This window comes from Bubalus kerabau, chromosome 8 (genome assembly GCF_029407905.1).
Source record: "Bubalus kerabau isolate K-KA32 ecotype Philippines breed swamp buffalo chromosome 8, PCC_UOA_SB_1v2, whole genome shotgun sequence".
NCBI classification, from domain to species: domain Eukaryota; kingdom Metazoa; phylum Chordata; class Mammalia; order Artiodactyla; family Bovidae; genus Bubalus; species Bubalus kerabau.
In genome coordinates this window covers 14,850,344-14,874,618 of record NC_073631.1, presented here as the reverse complement: position 1 = coordinate 14,874,618, position 24,275 = coordinate 14,850,344, and the positions used below count along the sequence as shown (strand labels likewise).

The following is a 24,275-nucleotide window of genomic DNA, read 5'->3' as shown; positions in this document are numbered from 1 at the left end:
AGTAGTCTGTTTGCAATTTTTAAATTAACTTGTTTATTTTTCCAGTTTTGTTATAATTGATGATGTAACATTGGATAAGTTTAAGGTGCACAGCATGAAGATTTGGTAGAAGTATATGTTATGAAGTGATCACCACAATAACTTCAGATAACATCCATTACCTCACAGTTAGTTTTTATTTTCTTGTGATGAGAACTTGTAAGAACCACTTTCTTAGCAACTTTCAAATATACAAATGCTTCTGTTTCTAAACCGGTATCGTTCCTGCTGCAGATAGACGCCCTGAGGACAGGGAGGGAGACTGAGTTCCAGGCGCATAGCCAGGGCGCTGCTGCTTCACGCCCTTGACTAGAACTGGGGTGCTGACTGTGGGAAGGGACAGAGTGGACAGGTGTGTGCGAGAGCTCTTTCAGGGCAAATGTCAGAGACAGATGATAGGGAAAAGGACGGGAGTCAGTGATGCTGGGGCTTGAGCATCTGCCCTTGCCAATCACTGAGAGAGAAGAAGATGGAAGGGGTGACAGGTGGAGGTGGGATAGGGTGATGATGAGCTCAGTTCGGAACATACTAACTTTGTGAAGCTGCTGGATCGTCCAAGTGGAGATGAAAGTAATTTGGCAGTGTGTGTCAACTGTCATAAAAATGTTTCCACTTCTAGGCATCTCTTTTAAGATAGTAATGTTAAAGAATATGCACAGAGATCATCTTTACAGTATTATTTATAACATCAAAACATTAGAAGCAACTTATGTGGCCAGCTCTGAAATAATTATGAATAAATTCATGTGCACTTAAAAATTATATTCCTATAAAAATGTAATTGCGATGACTATAAAATATGGAAAAATGCTTATGAGGAAAATGCTTATGATGCATTAAGTAAAAAAGTGGGATACAAAATTATAGTTTGGAGATGATTGCAATTAGGTTAAAATATATGCACTTGAAAAGTATTCTGCAAGGTACATTGGAAATGAAAATCATGATCTTGGTAATAGAAATTAATTGTTTTTATATCCCAAGTTTTATGTAATGTTTTTATATTGCTTTTATAATTTGAGGGAAAAAAAACATTTCAGAGCACCCAAAACTGATGCTTATGCCTATTTATGTTATCTTGAGTGAATTAATTTAAAATCTTACTAATTATAAATGCAAATCAATGTTATATAAAAGCAAGAGGACTTTTAACAATTTTTGAAATATTTAATTTCTGTATTTACAAATATATTTCATAGTTATCAAGGAAAAATATGGTCTTTGCAAGGCAGTTAATAAGAGGATAGAAATTGGCTTTATATGAAGCTTAAGAGTAACCAGTTGTTCTAAATGGAATGTATTTCTCTTTTAAAATTTTTATTGCAGAGTAGTTGAATTAGAATGTTGTGTTAGTTTCAGGTATGTAGCAAAGTGAGTCAGTTATATATATACGCATATCTGCTGTTTTTCAGATTCTTGTTCCGCATAGGTCATTACAGAGTACTGGGTAGAGTGTCCTGTTCTATGCAGTAGATCCTTATTAGTTATCTATTTTTTATGTAGTAGAGTGTATATGTCAATTCCAGTCTCCCAATTTATGCCTTCTCCCGCTCTTCACTTTCCCACCAGTAACTATAAGTTTGTGTTCTACATCTGTAACTTTATTTCTGTTTTATTAGTAAGTTCATTTGTACTATTTTTTAGATTCTGTGTATAAGTGATACCATATCATGTTTGTCTTTGTCTGACTTCATTCGAGTTTGACAGTCTCCAGGTCCCACCCATGTTGCTGCAGATGACATTTTGTTCTTTTTTATGAATGAGCGATATTCCTATAAATGGAATCTATTTCTACTCACTAATCATGTGAATTCTTTACCAGTGGTTTCTTCTACTTTTTCTGAACTTATAAATTTTTAACTTGACATAAAGCACAACCAGCTGAATCTGTGTAAGTGTGCTCTGGGACACAGCTGTTAATTAAGGGTGTGGCTTCATAGTCACATAACTTTGAATTTTTGTGCCATGCTTTTATTTCATTTCATTAAAAAACAGCTTTATTGAGACATATTTTACATATTATACAATTCACCTGTTTAAAGTATATACAACTCAATATATTTTAGTTTATTAACAAAGTTGTACGATCATTACCACAGTCAATTTTAGAGCATTTTTATCCTTCTGACACTCCCTTCTCACATCCATTAGCAGTCACCACCACCACAACCCCCAGCCCTAGGCAACCACAATTTATTTACCTGCTGTCTCTATGAATTTGCCTATTCTGGACATTTCATATCAACGGAATCATACAATATGTGGTCCTTTGGGACCAACGTCTTTCACTTAGCATATTGTTTTCAAGGGTCATCCATGTTGTAGTATGTACAGTACTTCATTGCTTTTTATGGCTGAGTAATATTATATGGGGGGCTTCCCTGGTGGCTCAGAGGTTAAAGCATCTGCCTCCAATGCGGGAGACCGCGGTTCGATCCCTGGGTCGGGAAGATATCCTGGAGAAGGAAATGGTAACCCACTCCAGTATTCTTGCCTGGAGAATCCCATGGACGTAGAAGCCTGGTAGGCTATAGTCCACGGGGTCGCAAAGAGTCGGACACGACTGAGCGATATTATATGGATATTTTACTTTTTATCCATTTGATGGTTGATGAGTACTTGAATTGTTTCTGCTTACTGACTATTATGAAGAATGTGGCTATGAACTTTTATGTACAAGGTTTTTGATAGATGTGTTTAAATTTCTCTTAGGGTATGTACTTAGGAATGGAATGGCTACATCATATAGTAACTCTGTATTTAATCTTTTGAGGAACTCCCAGGGTGTTTTCCAAAGTGGTTGCACCATTTTACATCCCCACCAGTATAGTAGAGAGTTCTAATTTCTCTACATCCTGGGCACTTCCTATCATCTGTATCTTTCATTATAGCCATTCTAATGGATGTAAAGTGATATCTCATTGTGGTTTTGATGCCTATTTTGCTGCTGATAATGATATTGAATGTTTTTTCGTGCACTTGTTGGACATTTGTATATCTTCTTTGGAGACATATATATTCAGATTCTTTGTCATTTTAAAATTGGGTTATTTGTCATTTTGTTATGGAGTTGTTAGAGTCTTCTATATGTTATAGGTGTAAGTCCTTTATTACATATATGATTTGTAAATATTTTCTTTCATTCTGTGGGTTGCCTTTTCACTTTTTTCATGATGCCCTTTGAAGCACAAGGTTTTAAATTTTGATAAAATGCAATTTATTTTTTTCCTGTGATTGCTGGAACTTTCTGTGTCATAACTAAGAAACTACTGCCTAATCCAAGGCCATTAAGATTTGTTCCTGCTTTCTTCTCAGAGTTTAATTGTTTTGGCTCTTACATTAAGCTTTTGATTTTTTTTTTTTTTTTTGAGTCAGTTTTTTATATGGTGTGAGGTAGGGGTCCAGTTTCTTGCTTTTGCATGTGGATAGCCAATTGTTCTAAAGTACCATAAAGACTGTTTTTTCCCTCATTGAATTGTCTTGGCACCTGTGACAAAATCAATTTGCTAAAGATTTTATTTTTGGATTCTGAATTCTAGTCCATTGATCTACATGCCAAGCCTTATGATAGTAACACATTCTCTTTATTCCTATTGCTTTGTAGTCAGTTTTGAAATTGGTAATTGTGAGTCTTCCAACTGTGTTTTTCTTCTTCAAGAATTTTGTGTGCGTGTGGGTCACTTGAATTTTCATGTGAATTTTAGGATCAGTTTGTCAATTTCTGTAAAAAAGATGGCAGGAATTTTGATGGGTTTATTCCATTTTATAAGTAATTATGGCACTGTCATTAAGAAAAGAAATAATATTTATTTAGAGTAATTTTCTGGTTTTCCCTTTTCTTTTGAAAAGACCTTTGAAATTCCTAGCTGCTCAAGCTGCTCCAAGATTACTTAAACACTATTATCTGTCTTCTCTTTTATTGTGAAACTCTTATTGGTCAATTAAATTGAGTTCCCCTAGTTGCCAAGATACATATCAAGAAAATAAATTTTGTTCACCTAATTTGTGTTTACCAAACAGGAGTTTTTCTCTTACATCAGCTTCTTAGATAAAGATTTAGAGACCTTGTATAGAGGCACCTACCAGTAGGGACTCTGTGCCATAGAAAAGCCTAAAAGATAGAGCTGTTAGAAAGAATAGATCTGCCTGCAGTTCCACACCTCAGGATGTAATATCACAATCTTATTAAAATGAAATTAGATGAAGAATTATTACTGATAATTATCTTAGTGATAATATTATTTAAACAATTTAAGAATATTTTGAATGGAGTCTATCAAATCTAATCAAAATATGATACAGGGTGAAAAAATTTTGGGGAAGTAACAAGAGTCAAGAGAGTGTCTGTACACCAAAACACTCAGTAAATATTGGTTGAATAAAGGAAAGAATGGAAAGAAGCCCCTACATGAATCACTGCTTTAAAAGCCCAGGCCTCTACCTTAGGGATGATTCTAGATAATCCCTCAATTCAAAAGGATAAATCCTGCTTTCAGGGTAGATTTATTTCAGTGTTTTCCAATTTTCTTAAAGGATAACCTGAGAATTTCACATTTTTGCAGTGTTTATGTCATGGTTGGTGCTGACGTCCCGTTTTCTTCTTGTTTACGAGAAGTTGAAAATCCACAGAATCAATTGAGATGCAGTCAAGAAATGGAGCCTGTAATAACATGTGACAAAAAATTCCGTACTCAATTTTACATTGACTGGTGCAAAATTTCATTGGTGAGTTTTTATTTTGTTTTTTGCAACTGTAGCTAGAAGTGATGTGGCCAAAAATAGCATTTGACTAAAACCTGAACTGCTTTTAGGAACAAATCCTGGGTTTACTTTGTTAACTGCAGTTGACTTCCCTTGACTTTTAAGGCTTTGGTGAGACTGTTGACAGTGCCTCCATTTAAGAAATGTGCCTCCACTTTTATACTCAGTCTACTCTTGATTAGTTGTTGGGGCCGAATTAGCTTGGCAGGTGGTCTGAATGATCCCCCGGACATCCAGGTGGCTACTAAGTCAAGTTTTGGAGTCTGTGTAACATGGGCGGGAAGCCTCAAATATGCTGCCTTGTCCCACTTTGGAAGACGAGACTGGAGTGCAATGATAAATCTGAAACTAAAGCAAAAGTTTGCTATGATTCAGTGTCCTGGAAACTCATTGTCATGAAAGATCAAGGAATAAAAGGAAAAGAAGAGGAAAGTTAGAATCTTACCCAGAACCCCTTAAATATTATTTTTCCAAATCACTTTTTAATTAGCATGCTCAAAGACTTAGGAACATGTGAGTAAGATTTCATATGTATGTCAGATACATATGATATTGTACATATAATTTCTATTATATTTTTGATCCTCCTTTCTGGAAGCTAGGAATGTTGGTTTACTTCTTTAGTGACCTTTAGATTTAACTTCAGTCCACTCTTAATGATTGGTGGGGAGTTAGGTCTAAGTTTAAAGTTGACATTTGAGCAAAGTTATTGACACACAAACACACCTGTCACGTGATATCTTAGCAAACCAGCTGCAGGCGCCTGTCCCAGATCCGGGACGGGGACACCCTGCTCACACTGAAGCACTTAGCACCCGTGGCCTGTGCCCCAGCGTCCTCTTTCCACGTCACATGTGCCTTAGGAAGATAATGCTCTTTCTCTGTTTTCTCAAACTCAGTAAAAGTATTCAGATGCTGTGTGGTTTACGTGTTCTACTCAATGAATGTTGAATTTGCAAAGCTCAATGTTTTGGCCATGTGCTAATCGTAAAAGCGCACAAAAGGTGGAGTGGCTGCATTCGTAACTTAAATAGATGCCTCTCACCAGAGCAGCAGACAGAGAGCCCTGGTGATGCCATTTCACCTGTGCTTGAGCTGTACACTATTCATGGTTAGGAAAATTATCTAATTTCTAAAGGTTTAAAAATGACATGCTTTGAAGACTGCATTTTCTGTGGTGAGACTGCATAAAAAGAAACGTTGGGAATTTTTGTTTTTTTCTTTTGCATGTATGTGTGTATTGGTTACATCTTACCACAGAAGATTTCAAGACCCTTAAATAAGAGTCAGATAAATAAGCATAATAGAGCAAATATAAAAGAACTGGAAAATCAGGACCTGCACTTTACCAAAACATAAAGCCTAAGGTCATGTTTGACAATAAGCCTCCTAATGTCCCTGGTAAAATGAGGAAGTTAATTTGTTAATTTGTTAATTTGTTATTTAGTTCTCATTCTTAAAGGAGGCAGAGCATCAATTCCTTGGCAAAAGATAAAGTTTTTACTAGTACTATATCAGTAGCAAAATTCTTCAAGTGGTGTTTAAGGGCGAGGATACTGAAAAATGCTGCAGATAATTCTCCCCAATATTTTTTAAGGCAGGGAACAAATGTAGTAACAAATTTCACACGGCTCTTTTATTGTGTCCTTCAATAAAACCCTTAGCATAATTAAATGCAGCTCAGTGAAAGCAATTCAGTTAATGTGGAGGTAAATTAATATAGTACAAGTGTTATACATTTTTTGTGCCTGGGATAGAATTTAATGAAGCAATAGCATTGAATGTTCCTTAAATTATTTTTAAGGAAAATAGTTTATTTTTCCTAAAAATGACTTCTGTCTGCTGGATGGCAGAGGATCAAAGTCGTAGGCATTTAGAAACTGTCTCTCTCCCTCTCTTTTTTGACTCTCTTTCACTAACCTTAGAAACCATACCTGCATACTGGTTATCAGTCAGTTGACAGTTTGTTGACATCTGCACTAGAGATCTGTCACTAGGAAACAAGAAGTATGCATAGTCATGTGGAGGATTTTTGCTTTGGGGGAAGTAAAGTGAAAAAGAACAATCATACACGTGTACTCATTTTTTGTGTACATATATATGTATGTATATATGTTGTAGGAAGGACCTAGAAAGGCCAGTATAAACTTTTAACTTGTTAACTTTCATTTATTACTTCTTCCTAGTTTCCATAAATAATTGCAAGTTCAAGGTGATAAAGTAATCAGGAAAGGCTGCCTTTTAGAAATTAGTCTATCTTGGTATGTCTAGATCTTAAGCTGTCATAATATTTGCAACTATTAATTTCATGTGTAATTATCTTCTTTTGTATCAGGTTGATAAAACAAAGCAAGTGTCCACCTATCAGGAAGTGATTCGTGGAGAAGGGATTTTGCCTGATGGTGGAGAGTACAAACCCCCTTCTGATTCTTTGAAAAGCAGAGACTATTACACGGATTTCCTAATTACACTGGCTGTGCCCTCGGCAGTAGCATTGGTCCTTTTTCTAATACTTGCTTATATTATGTGCTGCCGACGGGAAGGAGTGTGAGTACTTTAAAACACTAATAAAAAATTATAGAACTTCTAAGATAATATATAAGATTCCATTAAAACCCAAGTTTCATTTAGTTCATAAAACACCTTGTAAATGAAATTTTGTTCAAGTCAAACTACAGTACTTTATTCCTTTCAAATGAATTAAAATAGTTCTGAGTCTGGTAAACTAGAGGTTGTAATTATTATATTCAAAAATGATTAAGGCTAAATGTAAACTCATACTGCCAAAACAGTCCCAAGGATAATTGAGGCTAGCTATTTTGGTTATGTAAGCCGTCCTGTGTAAGCAGAGACTGTGGAACCTATTGACATGGTAATTGCACTTTAAATAAATTGTCTCAGTCTCAGTTTGATCAGAAATGATGGTTAGATTTCTTCTTGCAGTTTTTCTGGATGTCAAGCAAGGCAGTACAACCTAAATGTTTAAAAGTACCTATGTAGATATATATAAACCTAGGAGTAAATTAATGAAAATAAAATGATAATTTGAGCAATGAGTCTTCACTTCATGAATAGTTAGTGCTTTCAGGACATCTGTGTCAATTAAAATAACCTCCCGAGATTATCTGGAAGTCAGGGTGACAAAGCAAATGATAAAATATTAATAAAGCAGCAAGTAACAAATTCTTCCATTTTTTCATGTAGCCTGATTTCATTATGTCATAGAATTTATTTCCAAGAGCTCGATGCTTAATCTCCATTTTTTCCCATTTTTTCCTGTGTTTCTCATCAGTATTCCATTTCTGTGTGTGTACTCATCCAAGTAATGTCATAAACCTGCTGGCAAATGCTGCCTGGTTGCATTTAATAGTAACAATGTCAGCATTTCCACCTCATGCGAGATCCGTGCGCATATAGTCTTAATGTTCCAAATTTCAATGCTATTATTTAATTCATAAATTTTGTTTTGTTTCTAGGGAAAAGAGAAACATGCAAACACCAGAGTAAGTGTCTTCTTTCCTGTTATTTTCTTTGTCATTTCTTTCTCATGTCTCAGTTGCTCATCACGCGCCATACATGTGTCATGCTTTTTTTTCATTCATCATCTTTCATAGTTTATTTCATACATGTGAAAGCTGCTTTCTAAATAGAGAAATTTAGGAGGGGTAGAGAATAAAAAAGATGTGAAAACTAAGATTATATAGGTAAAAATTAAACCTAAAATATTTCAGGTTCAGAATATTAACTTGCCATTTATATTATGTGATTTCCCAATCTGCATTTCTATAAACCAGAGAACAGATGAAAAGACCTTTCATACACGTATTCCTGAATCTACAGTAATAACCTACCATAAAATGAAACTTATGTGAGTATGTATAAATGCCCCATCAGAAGCAACAGTATAAAAGCTATGGTAGTTTTATCTTAATCATAGAGATTAAATAGAATAGTAGTTTGCTACCTAGGGCTGTAATATTAACACAGTGCTTTATAGCTTAGTTTAACAAGAAATAACATTTATTTAAAAGTTAGTTTCTAATTTTCAGTTTTGTTATGTTAAAAGTATGTGAAACTTATCTTTTTCTGAAATAACTTGTAGAATGCCCAAAGTGCGATAATGTCTTCTTATTTAAAAAAAAAAAAAAGATTTTGTAACTTTTTCAAACTGATAATCTGTGGAGCTAATATGTGATTTTAAATCTGTGTTGTTTTATTTCTTTTTGACCTAGCATCCAACTGGTCCATCATAGTGCTATTCAGAAATCTACCAAAGAACTCCGTGACATGTCCAAGAATAGAGAGATAGCATGGCCCCTGTCCACACTTCCTGTCTTTCACCCTGTGACTGGAGAAATCATACCCCCTCTACACACAGACAATTATGAGAGCACCAATATGCCGTTGATGCAAACGCAGCAGTAAGTGTCCACTTGGAACCGTCATTATTAATGCATGAATGTATCTGCTTAATGTCTTTCAAGACCAGAGCGCTTCATTATGGTTGCATTTGTTTGTTTGTTTATAACTGGAGGAGAAAAGTACCCAAAGAACACTGATAGTGTAGATCCTAGCCCCACGGCACATACATAAAATTACTTTGAGGAAATTTTTTTTTTTTCCTTCACTAATCTAAACAAGATGACATTCACCTTAATGTTAGCACAACGAATGAACTCACATATGCTTGCTCAAAGATGAGTTAATTGTGAAAAGAGAGGCATATCCTAAAGCATAGCAAATTGATTATTTTTTAAAGCTATTATTAGAATTATTTGGTTCTGTTAACCTGTTGTTTAATGTTATTACCAGAGAGCTATTTAATCTAAATTTTTTGCCTCAGGGTTTTTAAGGTTTGGGGTTTTTTAAAAAATGATTTGCTTATATATCAAAATGAGTAGTTCCAATTTTGACTGTAAAGACACGTTAGTACAGACCTTCTCTGTTGTGCTAGAAGGACTGTGGTCAGAAAGCTTGGAGGACACCTTTGTAAGGGGTAGGTGTAGAGGAAATTAGTTGAGGAGATTGCCCATTTGTTCCTGAGAACCCATGATATATCTAGAAACTCTGTTTTAGTGTAAAGAAATTGTAGGTGAAAGTGTCATTTATTTCGAAGAACATGACTCTTACTTTTTTAAACATATGTTAAAATGGGTTAAATTCAGTTTCCCTAAGGAAGTCACAGTTTGCTTTTAAGAGTCTTCTCTTTTTCAGTTGACTTTTGTAAATAGAATGAATATATCTATCCCTCCCACCCCCAAACACACAGACATACATACATACAGAGATACTCACACATAGATATTAGGATAGGATATAAAAGTAACCTCTTACTGGTTAGAGATTTATTTGAACAGCATATTGGGTACATTTTTACTTTGCAAATGCTTGTTTTACAGCCATGTAAATGACATGTGGTAATTTGAAGATTAAACAGTAATTAAAATAGTGATTAATATGAGTAGTATAGACAGACTATAAATTTATCAAAAGACTTTGACAATCTAAAAGTATTATGAAAGCATGCCTAGCTAGCTCAGTCAGTAGAGCATGAAACTCTTAAAAGTATTATGAATATTTTCCTGAAGTCCTCTAGCAGTATGCTCTTACTGTTGAATAGGCCAAGGTATGTATTTGTGTGTACGTGTGTGTATGTGTGTGTCTGTGAGTAACTGATTCAATCTATTAGCAGTAGGGAAAATGGCATATATTTAAAAGTTCGAGTTTTGGAAACAATATTCTAGCATTGATATAAATATTAAAGTTTCACAAAATCGAGTTGTACTGAACGGAACTGATGGATTTTTATGTCCTCAAATGGTTAGTGGGGTCACTGTGAAACCTCTTTCTCAGGATTATTAGAAGCCGTTGAGAAAAATTAGGAAATTCAAGAATGTTGAATATTACAGTATCCAAGAATATTGTAATAGTTCACAGTTTTGCAATCTCTCCTGTCTTTCTTAGATGACAGGAGAAATTATGAACAGCTTTATTGTTCATTTTCAAACTGAAAAGAATTGAAGAATTCTTTAAAGTTTCCATTTCTCACATTCTTTCCCTAAGAATGCTAGTAAATGTCAATACCTGTTCTTCAAAGGTTGATATATATCTTCAGAAAAGAAGCAGTCACATAAATTTGAGAAACAGGACTTCTTGTTTTTTGGTTTAAACTGGGGGCATTCTCAGAGCCTTTAGTGTGTTGATATGCCCTGTGAATCCATGGGAAAGGATCAGAAGAGGTAAAGAACGAAGTTTGGGAATCTTCTACTGACAAAATAACAATGCTGTCAAATTTTAGAAGAGAAGAATATTCATTACAATGAATAGGGGAAATTGAATGTGATTTTACAATAAGTCAGTAAAACTTTAAGGGAGGATAAAAGGCTGGGTCATTTTTTAGATGTGCTTAATAACTATATATGTTGAGAATAAGGATAACTCCTTAAGCTTTATTTTGATTCTCTGTGACTAGGATTTGACAGTGTTACTACTAATACCCAAGTAAAACAAAATTTCCTATCTAGTTTATAAACAAATGCATCTTCCTGGTCCTTCCATAACTCCATCAAGACTGTCATTATGTTGATCAGATCTCTCTATTTGCAAATGCAATAGATTATTTTATTGAACTTGCAACAATTTGACCATATATGTATTTTTAAGTCCAGAAAACCTTTATATTATTCATATTTCTGCTAATGGAAAAAGTCCATTAACGAGCACTTCTATATAAACAGGGTACATAGATAATTGATGATGTTCACAATGATTATTCTGAGCTACTGCAAGATCATCAAGTGCGTCTGACTCATCAGAGGAAAATTAAATTACATTCGATGTAGTTTCGGTGTTGAGTGTATATTATCTTTCTTTTATTCTTGGAAATGGATAATATGTGCATGGTCTCTATGGTAACTCTCTATAAGCCAGAATATGTGATTAACCTCATTTTCCAACCATGCCAGAAAATAGGGAATTTATTGTATCGGGTTCATCACAATTGTCCTTTATGCGAATTCAGTTTTTGCTCCTAACCTGTTTTTGAAGGTTTGTTTCAGCTCAGGTACACACATACATAAATATTTTGGTCGTTTGGATCAAACTGAATTCTCAGTGTTAAAATGAGATATTATATTTGATGGGGCATTACAGAACTTGATAACCAGGTATATTCTTGGAGAGAGCTGCCTGGTATTTATTAAACTCTTTCTAAAAGGGCATGAGTTTCATCTTCACATAGGCGTACTGACTGTACTGAATTTATTGTTCATAATGTGGATAGCTACATCATTTTGTATTTATTCTTCAGATTTAACATCAGAAATATTTAGGCATAAGATAGGGTTGCACGTTTATGTTGACTTCTAAGCAAGGCTCAAGAACATTCAGAGCTTTTCTTCAGAGCTGCATAGAAGCCTGTTTGGGTCTTTTAAAGAAGTCAGTCTGATGTATAGCAAACCTTGTAACACTGCGGTCTAGAGAAAGCTGTGTAATGGGACGCTGCCACTGTTATTCATCAATTACACAACCTTCTTTTTGGTAGAATGCTTCACATGACTCCAGACTGGCCCCTTAAATTAGATAGTAAAAAATGTTTAATCATTGGCAGATAATAAAATTGAGATATGGATAAGAGACTTTAAATTAGGTCAAAACCAGGATTAGATTATTTGCCAGTCTTGATATCAAGTCAGCAATAGATGCTGTGATCATTGACCTCTAGGATTTCTGATTCAGGCTACAGGCAAGGTGATTGAACAGATAGTAGAAAGGGTAACTGGAGCAGGTCCGGAGACACAGGACTTGCTAGAAAGGAAGTTATTTTCTGTTCCTTCTCCTTTTCAGATTAGACAGACAGCACAGACGAGCTTAAAATTATTACATGTATAGAAATATAAAGCATATTTATTTGATATTTGCTAATGTCTTTATTGTTTGTGTGTGTGCTTAGCTGTGTCTGACTCTTTTGCCATCCCGTGGGCTGTAGCTCACCATACTCCTCTGTTCATGGAATCTTCCAGGCAAAAAATACTGGAGTGGTTTGCCGTTTTCTTCTCCAGGGGATCTTCCCGACCCAGGAATCAAACCCACATCTCTTGTGTCTCCTGCATTGGCAGGCAGACTTTTTTTTACCACTTGCATCACCTAGGAAGCCCCAATGTCTTTATTGGTTAATAAACTTTAATTCTGGAATGATTTAAAAGGTACAGAAAAGTTGCAAAGATAATACAGAGTTCACAGAGGTGCCCCACCACAGTTCTCCCGTTGTTAACATCTTACTGTCCCATAATACATGTGTCACAACTAAGAAACCAACATCACATGCGTGCTATGTCACTTCAGTCATGTCCACCCCTTTGTAGCCCACAGGCTCCTCTGTCCATAGAATTCTCCAGGCAAGAATACTGGAGTGGATTGTCATGCCCTCCTCCAGGGCATCTTCCTGACCCTGGGATTCAACCTGCATCTCCTATGTATCCTGCATCGGCACTCAGATTCTTTACCACTAGCACCAACTGGGAAGCCCAAGAAACCAACATTTCTGCTTTACTATTAACCAGACTTCAGACTGTTCCCCTCCCCCCCAGATTTCACTAGTTTTTCCCTCAATGAGCTTTTTCTTCTCCAAGATTCTGTCTAGGACAGAATAATCGGCATATCTCTTTAGTCTCTTCTGCTCTAGGCAGTGTCTTAGACTTTCCTTGTTTCTCATGACCTTGACAGTCTTGAGGAGCACTGGTCAGGTCTTCTGTAAAATGTCCCCCACCCTGAAGTATAGTCAGACTTCTTACATCTGTGCTTAACTGCTTGTCTTTGTAGCTTAGTGGATATGTGACTGTTAATAGGAAGAATTTTTTCCACTAAAAGCAGTTTCCTGACTTACTACAATTTATTGCTAGAAAGCACACTCTCAAGTAATTCTTAAAAGTCAGTTTGCTTTAGGGACTTCGCTGGTGGTCCATGGTTAAGACTCCCCCTTCCAGTGCAAGGGGTGCAGGTTTGATGCCTGGTTGGGAAGCTAAGATCCCACATGCCTCTTGGCCAGAAAAACCAAAGCATAAAACAGAAGCAATGTTGTGGCAAATTCAATAAAGACTTTAAAAATTGTGCACATAAAAAAAAACAACTTAAAAATAAGAGTACATTCTCTTTGCCCAAAGAATCATTTTTGTGATTAGATGTTATGTTTCTTACCAAAGACATAATATCAAAAATATAATATAGTTTTAACTGATGTGTGAGGAACCTGCCTGCCTACGCAGGAGACATAAGAGACGCAGGTTCGATCCCTGGGTCAGGAAGATCCCCGGGAGGAGGGCATGGCAACCCACTCCAGTATTCTCGCCTGGAGAATTCCTTGGACAGAGGAGCCTGGCAGACTACATACAGTCCATAGGGTTGCTAAGAGTCAGACACGACTGACGTGACTTAGCACACACGATGTATCTCATCAGATCAGATCAGTTGCTCAGCCGTGTCCGACTCTTTGCGACCCCATGAATCGCAGCACGCCAGGCCTCATAGGTAAGCTTTTATATTCATTTAAATTATGAGCTTCCCTGGTGACTCAGATGATAAAGAATCTGCCTGAAATGCAGGAGATCCGGTTTCAATCCCTAGGTCAGGAAGATCCCCTGGAGAAGGGAATGGCAACCCATTCCAATATTCTTGCCTGGGAAATCCCGTGGACAGAAGAGCCTGGCAGGCTACAGTCCATGGGGATCACAAAGAGTCAGACATGACTGAGCGACTAACACACAGTATTTTAAATTAAGAAAGTCAGATTCCAAGGCATAGAATTTTAGGTCCTAAAAGGACTATTGAGAGATAATCTAGCCTGGTTATTCCCAAACCAAGTTTGAGGCCATACTCCCCTGTGAGGCTTTAACAATACAGATCCCAGGGCCCTGCTTCTAGGGTGTATTATGGTGGAGCAGGAAAAATAAAATTGGGAATCCCAGCTTTTAAATATTTGAAGTGCTTCTGTTTTAGGATTCAGGTTTTCTGGCATTTCTGCTGAGGGTGGTGGGAGGGGAACAGTTTCTCCTAATTCCCCTTGAGGGGTCTGTGCGAAAGAACATGTGGCAGTCTAGACTGTTGGGCTTCGTGAGTTTATAATGCCCATCAACCTCTCTGCTTTCACACTCCCTTAAATTGCAGAAGGGGATGGTGTGGAGAAGTGAGAGGTGAGTGATGACTAGAAAATGATGTCTTAATGGGACGGAGAAATGGTAAACCTTGAAAGGGTAAAAACCACCCAGGAAATTGTACTCACTTTGCAATTTTATGGACAGCATTGACCAGAGGCTCCCCAATATTCAATTTTCTAAAAAATGATTTATTCTTAAATTTATAATATATCATGCAGTCTTTTTTGGGGTAGATCTGCCTCCTCATTATCTTTTTCTTATACCAACATCAATATCAGTTGATTTTTCCTTCATGGGAGGCATCTTCAATGAAGAGTTTATGTAAGGAATGATAAGGGAAGGTAATCCAGACATTTCCCAGGAAGATTTTACTTGGCTATACCAAAATTTTCCTTATTCATTATGCTAAACATAACACCTAATCCAGGGTGATTGGGTCTCCCTCAAAACAGGAAGTAGGTTGTGTTTAATCTTTTACAAATTAACAGTATAAAAGTAGAATTAAGTCTTCTAATTATAGATATTTAGTAACTAATCATTTTGCTTTTACCTGAAGTATTTTTCCATTTGTCTTCCCTTGGGTACTAGTGAGAACCAACTTCATGGTAAAATTCCATAAATAAAAAATTAGGTTTCAATAAAAGTTATTATCAGTTGAAGAGACTTTCTGGAGATGAAGATAATAATTTCTTGTTGACAAGAAGTGTCAAGCAGCCAAGGATATGTCAGAGCCATTGACTTTTTAAAAAATTCAGCAAGGATACACTAAAAGCAATAAGTATATCTCTCTGATGGGTTTTGGTTCTAGTGATTTTGACTCCATTTTATTTTATTTATTTATTTATTTATTTTGCTTTCTATTATTTTATTTTTTTTAATTTTATTTTATTTTTAAATTTTACATAATTGTATTAGTTTTGCCAAATATCAAAATGAATCACAACATCAAGGTTGAATCCTGTCATTTTTTTTTTCTACCTGTGATACTTTGATCAAGTTATTTAGCTTCTCTGGGCCTAAAATTTCTCATTAATAAAACAGGCCTTATGAAAATAGCCACTTCATAATAGTATTCTGAGGATTAAAAGCATTAACATAAGTAAAAGATCATCACAGTCCACCGTACTTATTAAGAATTCAATTATTTTTAACTATTGCTTATCTGCTTTTGATAATAATTTAGGAAATTCTGTTTAAGGAGTGTAATTGACTCCATTTTAAACTTTTGGTAGACTTGCTTTTGACTTTATAAAAGTAGGAGGGAAAAACCTAAAATAAACAAATATCACCTTTCTTCTTTATATTGCATGTATATTCTACATCGATTTTAACTAAAATTCGATCTTGAAATTTAAAATTGTGGTGATGTTTCCAATTTCTTTGTGTCCTTCCTTCCTTCTTTGAGCCAAATAATGACTTGATTCCTTAGTAAAAGTAGTCATAGGACCCAAATCAGCATTTCTGTAGAAAAGAATTTGTAGAAAATTTAAGGTTTGGTAATACCAGTTTTTGTTGATAATTGAGAAATGCCCTAAAGATGTTACTATTTCGTATTGTTAAATGAATCCATACTAATTCACAAGAGAAGTGTTTTGTGTTTCTCGTAACTAAACTAATGTCATTTGTTTTCAACTCTGGCACAGATTCTGTGGCTTTTATAGAAATCACTTAACCTTTCTTTGCTCTGGGTCTTCAAGCAAGTGGGAATATAATGAGTTGATAATCCTCAACCTTACTCATAGAATAACTCTACGGGGTATCCAAGAACATCAAATTACCTTAAAATGGTTATACAAATAATAAATGATTGTGTACTCCCCCTAAATCACTTATTTGTTAATTTGCAAGTTATTACCTTTGCTATCTTAAAGGATAGAGTTTGTGCAATAGCTAATTTACATAATTTTCTATTTAAATGCCTGTAATTAATGGTAGTAAAATAGAAAATAATTAATGCTAATAATTCAGAGAATTACAGTTTTTGTAAATCTTTTCTCTACATAATTCAGTTTACCCATAATAATCTTTCTGTTAGTCCTTTAATAACTCAATTATTCTAAATAGTCTTATGACTTTATAAAGGTCCTTTCTTTGAAGGATTATAGGACTTCTATTTGAAGTCCGACCCCACTCTCCTGTCTAATTGCCTTTAGCAACCTGCTTTCACCAAAGATGAAAACGTTTCCATTTTCTTACTGCATTCTCTGATCAGCTATAGCAAAGTCAGTAGTGGGGCATTTTTTCAGTATGCCTTAAGCAGCACTCTTATGAGGTACCTTCCTTCAGCCTTTAAATGAAATACGTACTTCAAATATGCCCATCATAGGTATATTAACATTCATAGGCTCACATGTAGCCACAAGTTTGGACAACCACAAAATCAGTTATGTGTATACACCTTGGAGACAGAGGAGGTTGAATCTCCACAAATTTTTTGTTGAGCACCTTTTTGTACACACTGTGCTTATATATATGCAACTCATGTAAGTTTCCGTTGAAGTTGCAAGGAGCACATGTACATCGTTAACCAACTGGGACACATGCTGCAGATACTTTTAAATCTCTAACCAATGTAGCACACACAGTTGCTCATACTTCTCTGAATTTTTTGCTTAATTGTGTGTGGCACTTTCTCAACTAATCAGTTCTCTTCAAACCTAACCAAGCCCATAGCTATTTAGAAAGTTGTAGCAGAAGAGGGGGAAAAAATGATGGCTAGAGAAGAAATTACAGGGTATAGATCGACTCAGATCTATGATTTGAAAACTGTGTTCCACAGAAGGGTAAGAGGGCTGACCAGTGAGTGCGGTGGGAGTGGGCGGCAGCCACGTCATTCACAGCTTGATTTCTGAGTTTGGTTATCTTTATCTAGGGTTTTTGAGACTTTCTTTGTCCTATGTGGTGCCTCTGTTTTGTCAAAATGTATTGATTTAATCCATCAATAGGCTAAATAGAGCTAGAGATGATAGGAAATGAGGAAGTGTGTGTGTGTGTGTGTGTGTAAGGTATATTGTGTTTGTTTCCAATGTAGAATAGACCCAAAGTTAGTTGTACCTGAGATGTTAAAACAAAACTCTTGTTTCCTCTTGAAGGACAAATATCCTCTTCCCAAATGCCAATGAAATTACATTTTTTACTTTGGTAGTAAAGATGTTTGTTCTTCCATCTTTAAATCTATAACTTAATGTCCTTTCCGTGATATGTAAATTCATCTTTTTACTTTTGTGATCAAAAGCACTATAAATACATTTTGTGAAGTACTGAAAGAATAAACAAAGGAAAATACCCCTTGAGACCTCACAAGGATAAATAGGGCTGATAGGTAATATCAGAAAAAAAAAAAAAGAATGTGATTATTGAGATGAATTATAAAGTAACTTTTTCAAACTGAATTAAATTTGATTTTATTTCCTTAACCATATCTTTTAAATAGAATAGAAATAAAAAAAAAATCACTTGATGTCATTAACATTCCTATGGATTAGTTTAAGAGTTTAAACAATGTTTAACTAGCATGTCCTGTTTTCCAGTTTAGGCCCTTGTATTTGGAGCATAATATTTGCCTGGCTGAAATGATTCAGATCAGTGGTTTTCAAACTCTGTTTCTTGGAGGTTTCTTTAAAATGCCTTAGGGGCCAGCATGAGAGGTAAAGGAAACAAAGGAGACGGCATTCCTGGCTCCCTTGTTTCAACCCGGGCAACCTCACATTTATCTCTTTTGTACATCAAGTGTTCTGCTTAGGATTTCAATTAAAAGGAATTCCATTCCTGAAGAGAAACAAAAAAACCTTGAAAATCCCTGGCTTAATCTAAGCCCTATTGACTCCTAGAATTTCTCCTACACGGAATCTAAACTGTACATTTTTGTAAACTAGTTTTCATATCAAAATATGAAAATGAGTGGGTGAATGTGTGTCAGTGAACATGTACGTTACATTAATCTTTTTAAGTATCTTCATTTTTGTATGTGTTCATTCAAATGTTGTATGCTTACTGCTAGGGGTACTATACAAAATAGGAACATTCTCATTGTTAAGGCACTTTGGGGCAATTAAATATTAAGTGAGGAGAAGAACAATGACAACATGTGTATGAAAGCATGCTGAATGGTAACCTAATTGGGGAAGGAATGCTTGGAGAGGACAGAGGCATAGAAGAGGTGGTACTTGAGATGTTACTTTATAAATTGAAAGTAATAAGTTAAATATTTTAATTAACATTCCTTGTGGAATACTTTAAATTATGGGAGTAACAAGAGGCCACTCTAACAAATTTTGGGTTGAGTTTGCAAGGATAAATGAGGGCTAGTTGGCGGCAAGAGGTAACAGAGGCCATGGTGGTGGTTCTGTTTCCAGCAGTGCAGGGAGGGCTCCATATAGGAGCTAGGTATGTTGGGTTGGACTTCTGTACCACACTAAGAAACCTGAAACTTAATTCACAGGTAGGTATAAGGAAATAATGAAATGTGTTCATTTGAATGACATAGTCAGATTTGTGCCTTGGAGGATCGTCTGGCTGCAATGTGCATAGTAAATGATGCGGAAGCAAGAACGGGAATGAGGAAACAATTCAGATCAGTTGCAAAAACCCAAATGAGAAATGGTGATGGCTTCCACCAAGGCAGCAGTAGAGATGGGGAGATGTGAACAGATTCACAGGAGACTGAGGAGACTCATGAAGGGTTCCCAAGTGATTGGATGTGGGGACTGAATGAGGGGGGAGAGTGAGTGAGGATTTCTGTACTTTTGACTTGTCCAGTTGGTGGATAGCCAGTGTCATTTCCTGGAAGTTGAATGGAGGAGCATGGACTTGGCACAGTGATTGAAGATGGTGATACATGTTCTGTGAGTGTGTACATGTGATCTAGACCTGGATCTGAAAGTGTACAGGTTATAGGCACGCAGCCAGGAGTCCCTGTGTTCACATCTTTATCTAGCACTTCCTAGCTATGTAGCCTTGAACCTCAGCCTACTTCCTCATCTGTAAATTGGGAAAAATAATATTGATACCTACCTCCTTGTGTTCTTATGAGATAGAGTTTAACAGGTAGCAGAAACTCCTTGAATCTTATCAAATATTGTTATTATTCATCTTTCTCAGACCTTGGTTTCCTCATCCATAAACTTGTGAGGGTTGGGGGACCATGTTTGTGCTGGATTAGATGATTTCTGGGGTCCTTTCTAGCTATGAAGTTTTTCATTCTAATGTGTCTGCTCTCTGTTTACATGTGTGTGAATAAAAATAGTTTTACTAAAAAATGTTCATCATTTCTAGGAACTTGCCACATCAGACTCAGATTCCCCAACAGCAGACTACAGGTGAGTACTAAAAATAGTAAGTTGATGTTTATGAATGAAGCTAATAGATTAAAAGATTGTTTTAGTAGTAGATAATTTATGAAGCTTTAGCTCTACCAAGTAAGGCAAAACAGTCGTGTCATTCTTTAATCAGAGTTAGAACCTCAGGATAATAGCTTAGATTATTGCATAGATTGGCATCAGAGTGATAAACACAGCGTAAATGATCTTAAAGCAAAAGCATCCATGGAGGTCCTGTCTAATTAAGGAAGGCTGAATAAAATCCCCTTCCTTCAGCGAAGCTCCCTATTCTTCCCCTTGGTATGAAAGATTCTTAGCTTGGATGCTTCCAGGATTTGTCTCAGTAAGTGAGCAGCTTGAAACTGACTCTTACAAAAGAAAACCATTGTGGCTAATCAGTGAGGCTTCAGGGGGATAAAGGAGAAATGGTTGGCCTGGTTTTAATGCAGCTTTAAAAAGCTGTTATAACATGACCAATAACAAGATGGCGGACAATTCTCCCTGTTGCCCTAAGACTTGCTTTCTTTAAGTTTATTTCTTTCAAGTGTCCCTAAAAATTTTCCACAGCCAATTATTTCATTCATCTCTGTACCAAGTAGATAACTTATTCATGATTGTCTTCTAATTAGTGGTTGATTCCTAGTTCTAATTGCCAAGCAACCAGTAATGCCTTTGTAGCTCTTTTGGAAAAGCAAGAGAAGTTTTAAAACTGTAAGTTGGATGTGGAATTCTGAGTATGAATAGTGGTATTGTGGTGGGGAAGCTATTAAGTAAGTCTCGTTAAAACTTTAGGCACATATAGAAAATCTGTGCATATTTTCATTCAAAAAATTATCTTCTCTATTAATGCTTTCGGGGAATTTAAGGAGATTTTCGTTTGACAACTTTTCAAAGATTTGAGGCAAGTATAATGAAGTTGTTCATCAGATTTTAAGTATGAGATAACGTTTATACGAATTTTCCCCAGAGTTTTGATTGCTGTGTTTTAATTAAATGTTAACATGTTTCAACAAGACTGTTCAATATATTGATGCAGTGATTCTATTGTGTGAGCGTTCAGGTGATTGATGAAGGAACAAACTGCTATAAATGTGCCTAAAGAGCAAAGAATTAAATGAGTCCTTACTACCACTAATTTCATGACTTTTTTTCAAGAGATAAAATTTTAAAAGAGTATTTCTACAATGAAAATGCTAGAACTTCTTCCTCATAGGCTTCAATCTCTCCTAAGATGTCTTTCCTCTGTTTCTTAATTATTTCAGACAAGGAATGAAGGAAGACAATATCTAGAAAAATAGTAAATAGTTCTTTTGAATATATACAAAATCTTGATTTTACTTCTCTCCCCTCCCATTGGGGGAAATAAGGAAACCTAAGTATATGACGTTAGAGAGGTTTATTTAGTAGTTGTATAAATTTTTAGCAAGTAGACTTACTAGCTTGCTACGTTTTAGTAATAGGCACCATTTCCAAATAAAAAGACAATTTATGCCTGAGCAAGTGTTATAAGAACCAGTGAATTTCCCTAGGGGGATTTTAGGTTTTTCAGCCTAATTTTCTAAGTTATTTTTCTAAAACAGGTTTTGGGAAACAAGCATTTTGCTTGAGTCAGGAAAGCTTTCATCTCCTTTTTAGTTAACACTATAGCCTATTACCTTCTTGTTTTCTTATATTTTTCTGTTATTTGGGGTATATTATTGCACCATCTCTTCTTGGTTATTTTCGACTTGTTCTCGTTTTCAGTGAGTCCCCAAAGTACCTAAATGCTAAAGGGAGAGAAACCACCCTAGCATCTTATATAATTATGATAGATTGTTGTGTTTCTTCCTCTGATAAATGTAACACCAAATAGACTTGTGACTCCTGGAGAGAAGAGCTAAATGGGCACGTTACACTCCTTACTCCCTTTCTATTCATTTGAATGAAAAAATAAAGTTTGTTTCTCAATTTTATCCCATTCTGTGTGCACGTGCGTAGATTCAGTGCTATGGATGTGTCAAAATTTTCACGGGCACAACTTCCCTGTCCCTGCATCCCGGTTATCTTAGTATCACGAGGAGGCAACACCGTTTGTGCAGGGTTTACATAATTTGCTTTTTGCAAGTACCTCAAAGCATTATGTTGGTATCACAGTTTTCTTTATGAAGGTAATTTAAGCACAGTGTTTATCTCTTGGATATCAAGATATTTTATTTGAGCTTCCTCTATGGAATTTGCCAATGGAGAGTGTATTTTGAAGTTTGTTTTCTTTAGTTAGTTGTTTTCTCTTAAAAGATCATCAGAACTTTAAGAAATGAATTAACTGCTAGGGTTGTAATCCTGCACTTACGCACTGGCTCAGATAATAGAGCAGTTAAGAGCTGACAGTAAGTAGTATTACCATTTAGACCAGCCGAAGCCATCAGTTCTGACGTCCCTTCAGATTCTCTCATTTTCTCTGTCCTTTCTACCCACATGATTTTTTCTAAAGAGCTGTGATTAAACGATGCAGTCATACATCCCACAGTCAGAACCCATTCTTTTTGTTTATTGTGGGAAGAATTTTCAGACCATACCTTTTGAGAAATATAAAACATTATAACTTTGACTCAAGAGTGAAAGTCGTTCAGTCATGTCCGACTCTTTGCAACCCCGTGGACTATACAGTCCATGGAATTCTCTAGGACAGAATACTGGAGTGGGTAGCCTTTTCCTTCTCCAGGAAGGAGAGGACTAATTTAGACTTTCCTCTTTTTTTTCTTGTTGAAAACCAAGTGCAAAGAAATAATGCAACATAATTATGTTAAGAAGATAGAAAATTACACCTTGCCATAATTTGTTTTACTCAAAGTCTAAAAGTTGTCCATGTCTAACTCACACTCATTCATTCTTACATATTGCAGGTAAATGGTATTCCTGAAGAAAGAAAACTAACCGAAGCGATGAATTTGTAATCAGATAATATAGCACTTTTGCGTGTGTGAGTGCTCAGTCACTGAATTGTGTCCAACTCTTTGGGACCCCATGGAATGTAGCCCACCAGGTTCCTCTGTCCATGGGGTTTTCCAGGCAAGAATACTGGAGTGAGTTGCCATACCCTCCTCCAGGAAATCTTCCTGACCCAGGAATTGAACCCATATCTCCTGCATTGCAAGTGGATTCTTTACCACTTAAGCCACCTGGGAAGTCTTAATATAGCACTTTTATTTTTTTCTCTCTTCCAATAATGCATGAGCTTTTCTGACATATGGTATGCATGTTGACAGTATTAAGTATATACCAAATAATATACAGTATAACATTCATTTTACTAATTTTTTTTGTACTTAAGGCATTTTTGACAATTTGTAAAACATTGATGACTTTATATTTGTTACGATAAAAAGTGATCTTTAAAATAAATATTATTAATGAAGCCTGATGTGTGGCAAAATTTACTTCAGAAACTATTTGATAGCCTCCTGTATAGTAGGAATCTTTTATTGCTAGGAACAGGTTCACTTATTTATTCTTTATTTAATGAGATTTTTATTAAGCACTTCCTGTAATATATAAATGTATGCTCTTGTGTTCCAAGTGAGTAACACATTTACTTAAATAGCATTGTGGCCTGTAAAGCTTATTCTTTTATATACTGCTTCTTGGAGTGTTTTAGGGTAAACGTGGTTCTTTGGATCTGACAGTTCAGATCTACAGTTCATGAAGGGCTGCCGAGACTGCATATTTACCCTGACTCTATAATCACATGTTTGGTTTTAGAAGCGTGCCAGGAGTTGTTGCTCAAAAAGAGAACAGTTGCCTGCTGATGATGACATGAATTAGCTCCAAAACCCCAGGATCTCCTGTGGTAACACTACTTTCAAGGCTTAGCAGAGTGTCTTTATAACATATTGGCCTGCTTCATGCATCGTGGACACTATCAGATCAGTGTGTCCATCAGACAAGCTCAGAGGCTGTCTGGGAAACCTTGTGGTCTAGACCATCTGGAAAATCTCCTCTTAATCTGCTCTGGGCAGATTTCTGTATT

The 24,275-nt window shown here is 35.8% G+C and overlaps 1 protein-coding gene across 5 annotated transcripts in view; it reads left to right on the top strand.

Annotated features, from left to right (window-relative positions):
- SGCE (sarcoglycan epsilon) overlaps positions 1–23,655 on the top strand; it is a 73,324-nt gene extending 49,669 nt beyond the window's left edge. For 2 of the 5 annotated variants that reach the window (XM_055589747.1, XM_055589749.1), the window contains 3 exons: positions 4,602–4,764; positions 7,136–7,347; positions 9,033–9,225. In XM_055589747.1, coding sequence (XP_055445722.1) covers positions 4,602–4,764; positions 7,136–7,347; positions 9,033–9,225 — 568 coding nt within the window. Of the gene's footprint in view, positions 1–4,601; positions 4,765–7,135; positions 7,348–8,276; positions 8,304–9,032; positions 9,226–20,225; positions 20,270–23,151 lie in introns of those variants that run through there. The other 3 variants (XM_055589745.1, XM_055589746.1, XM_055589748.1) reach the window with 3 other exon arrangements.
- The last annotated feature ends 620 nt before the right edge of the window (positions 23,656–24,275 follow it).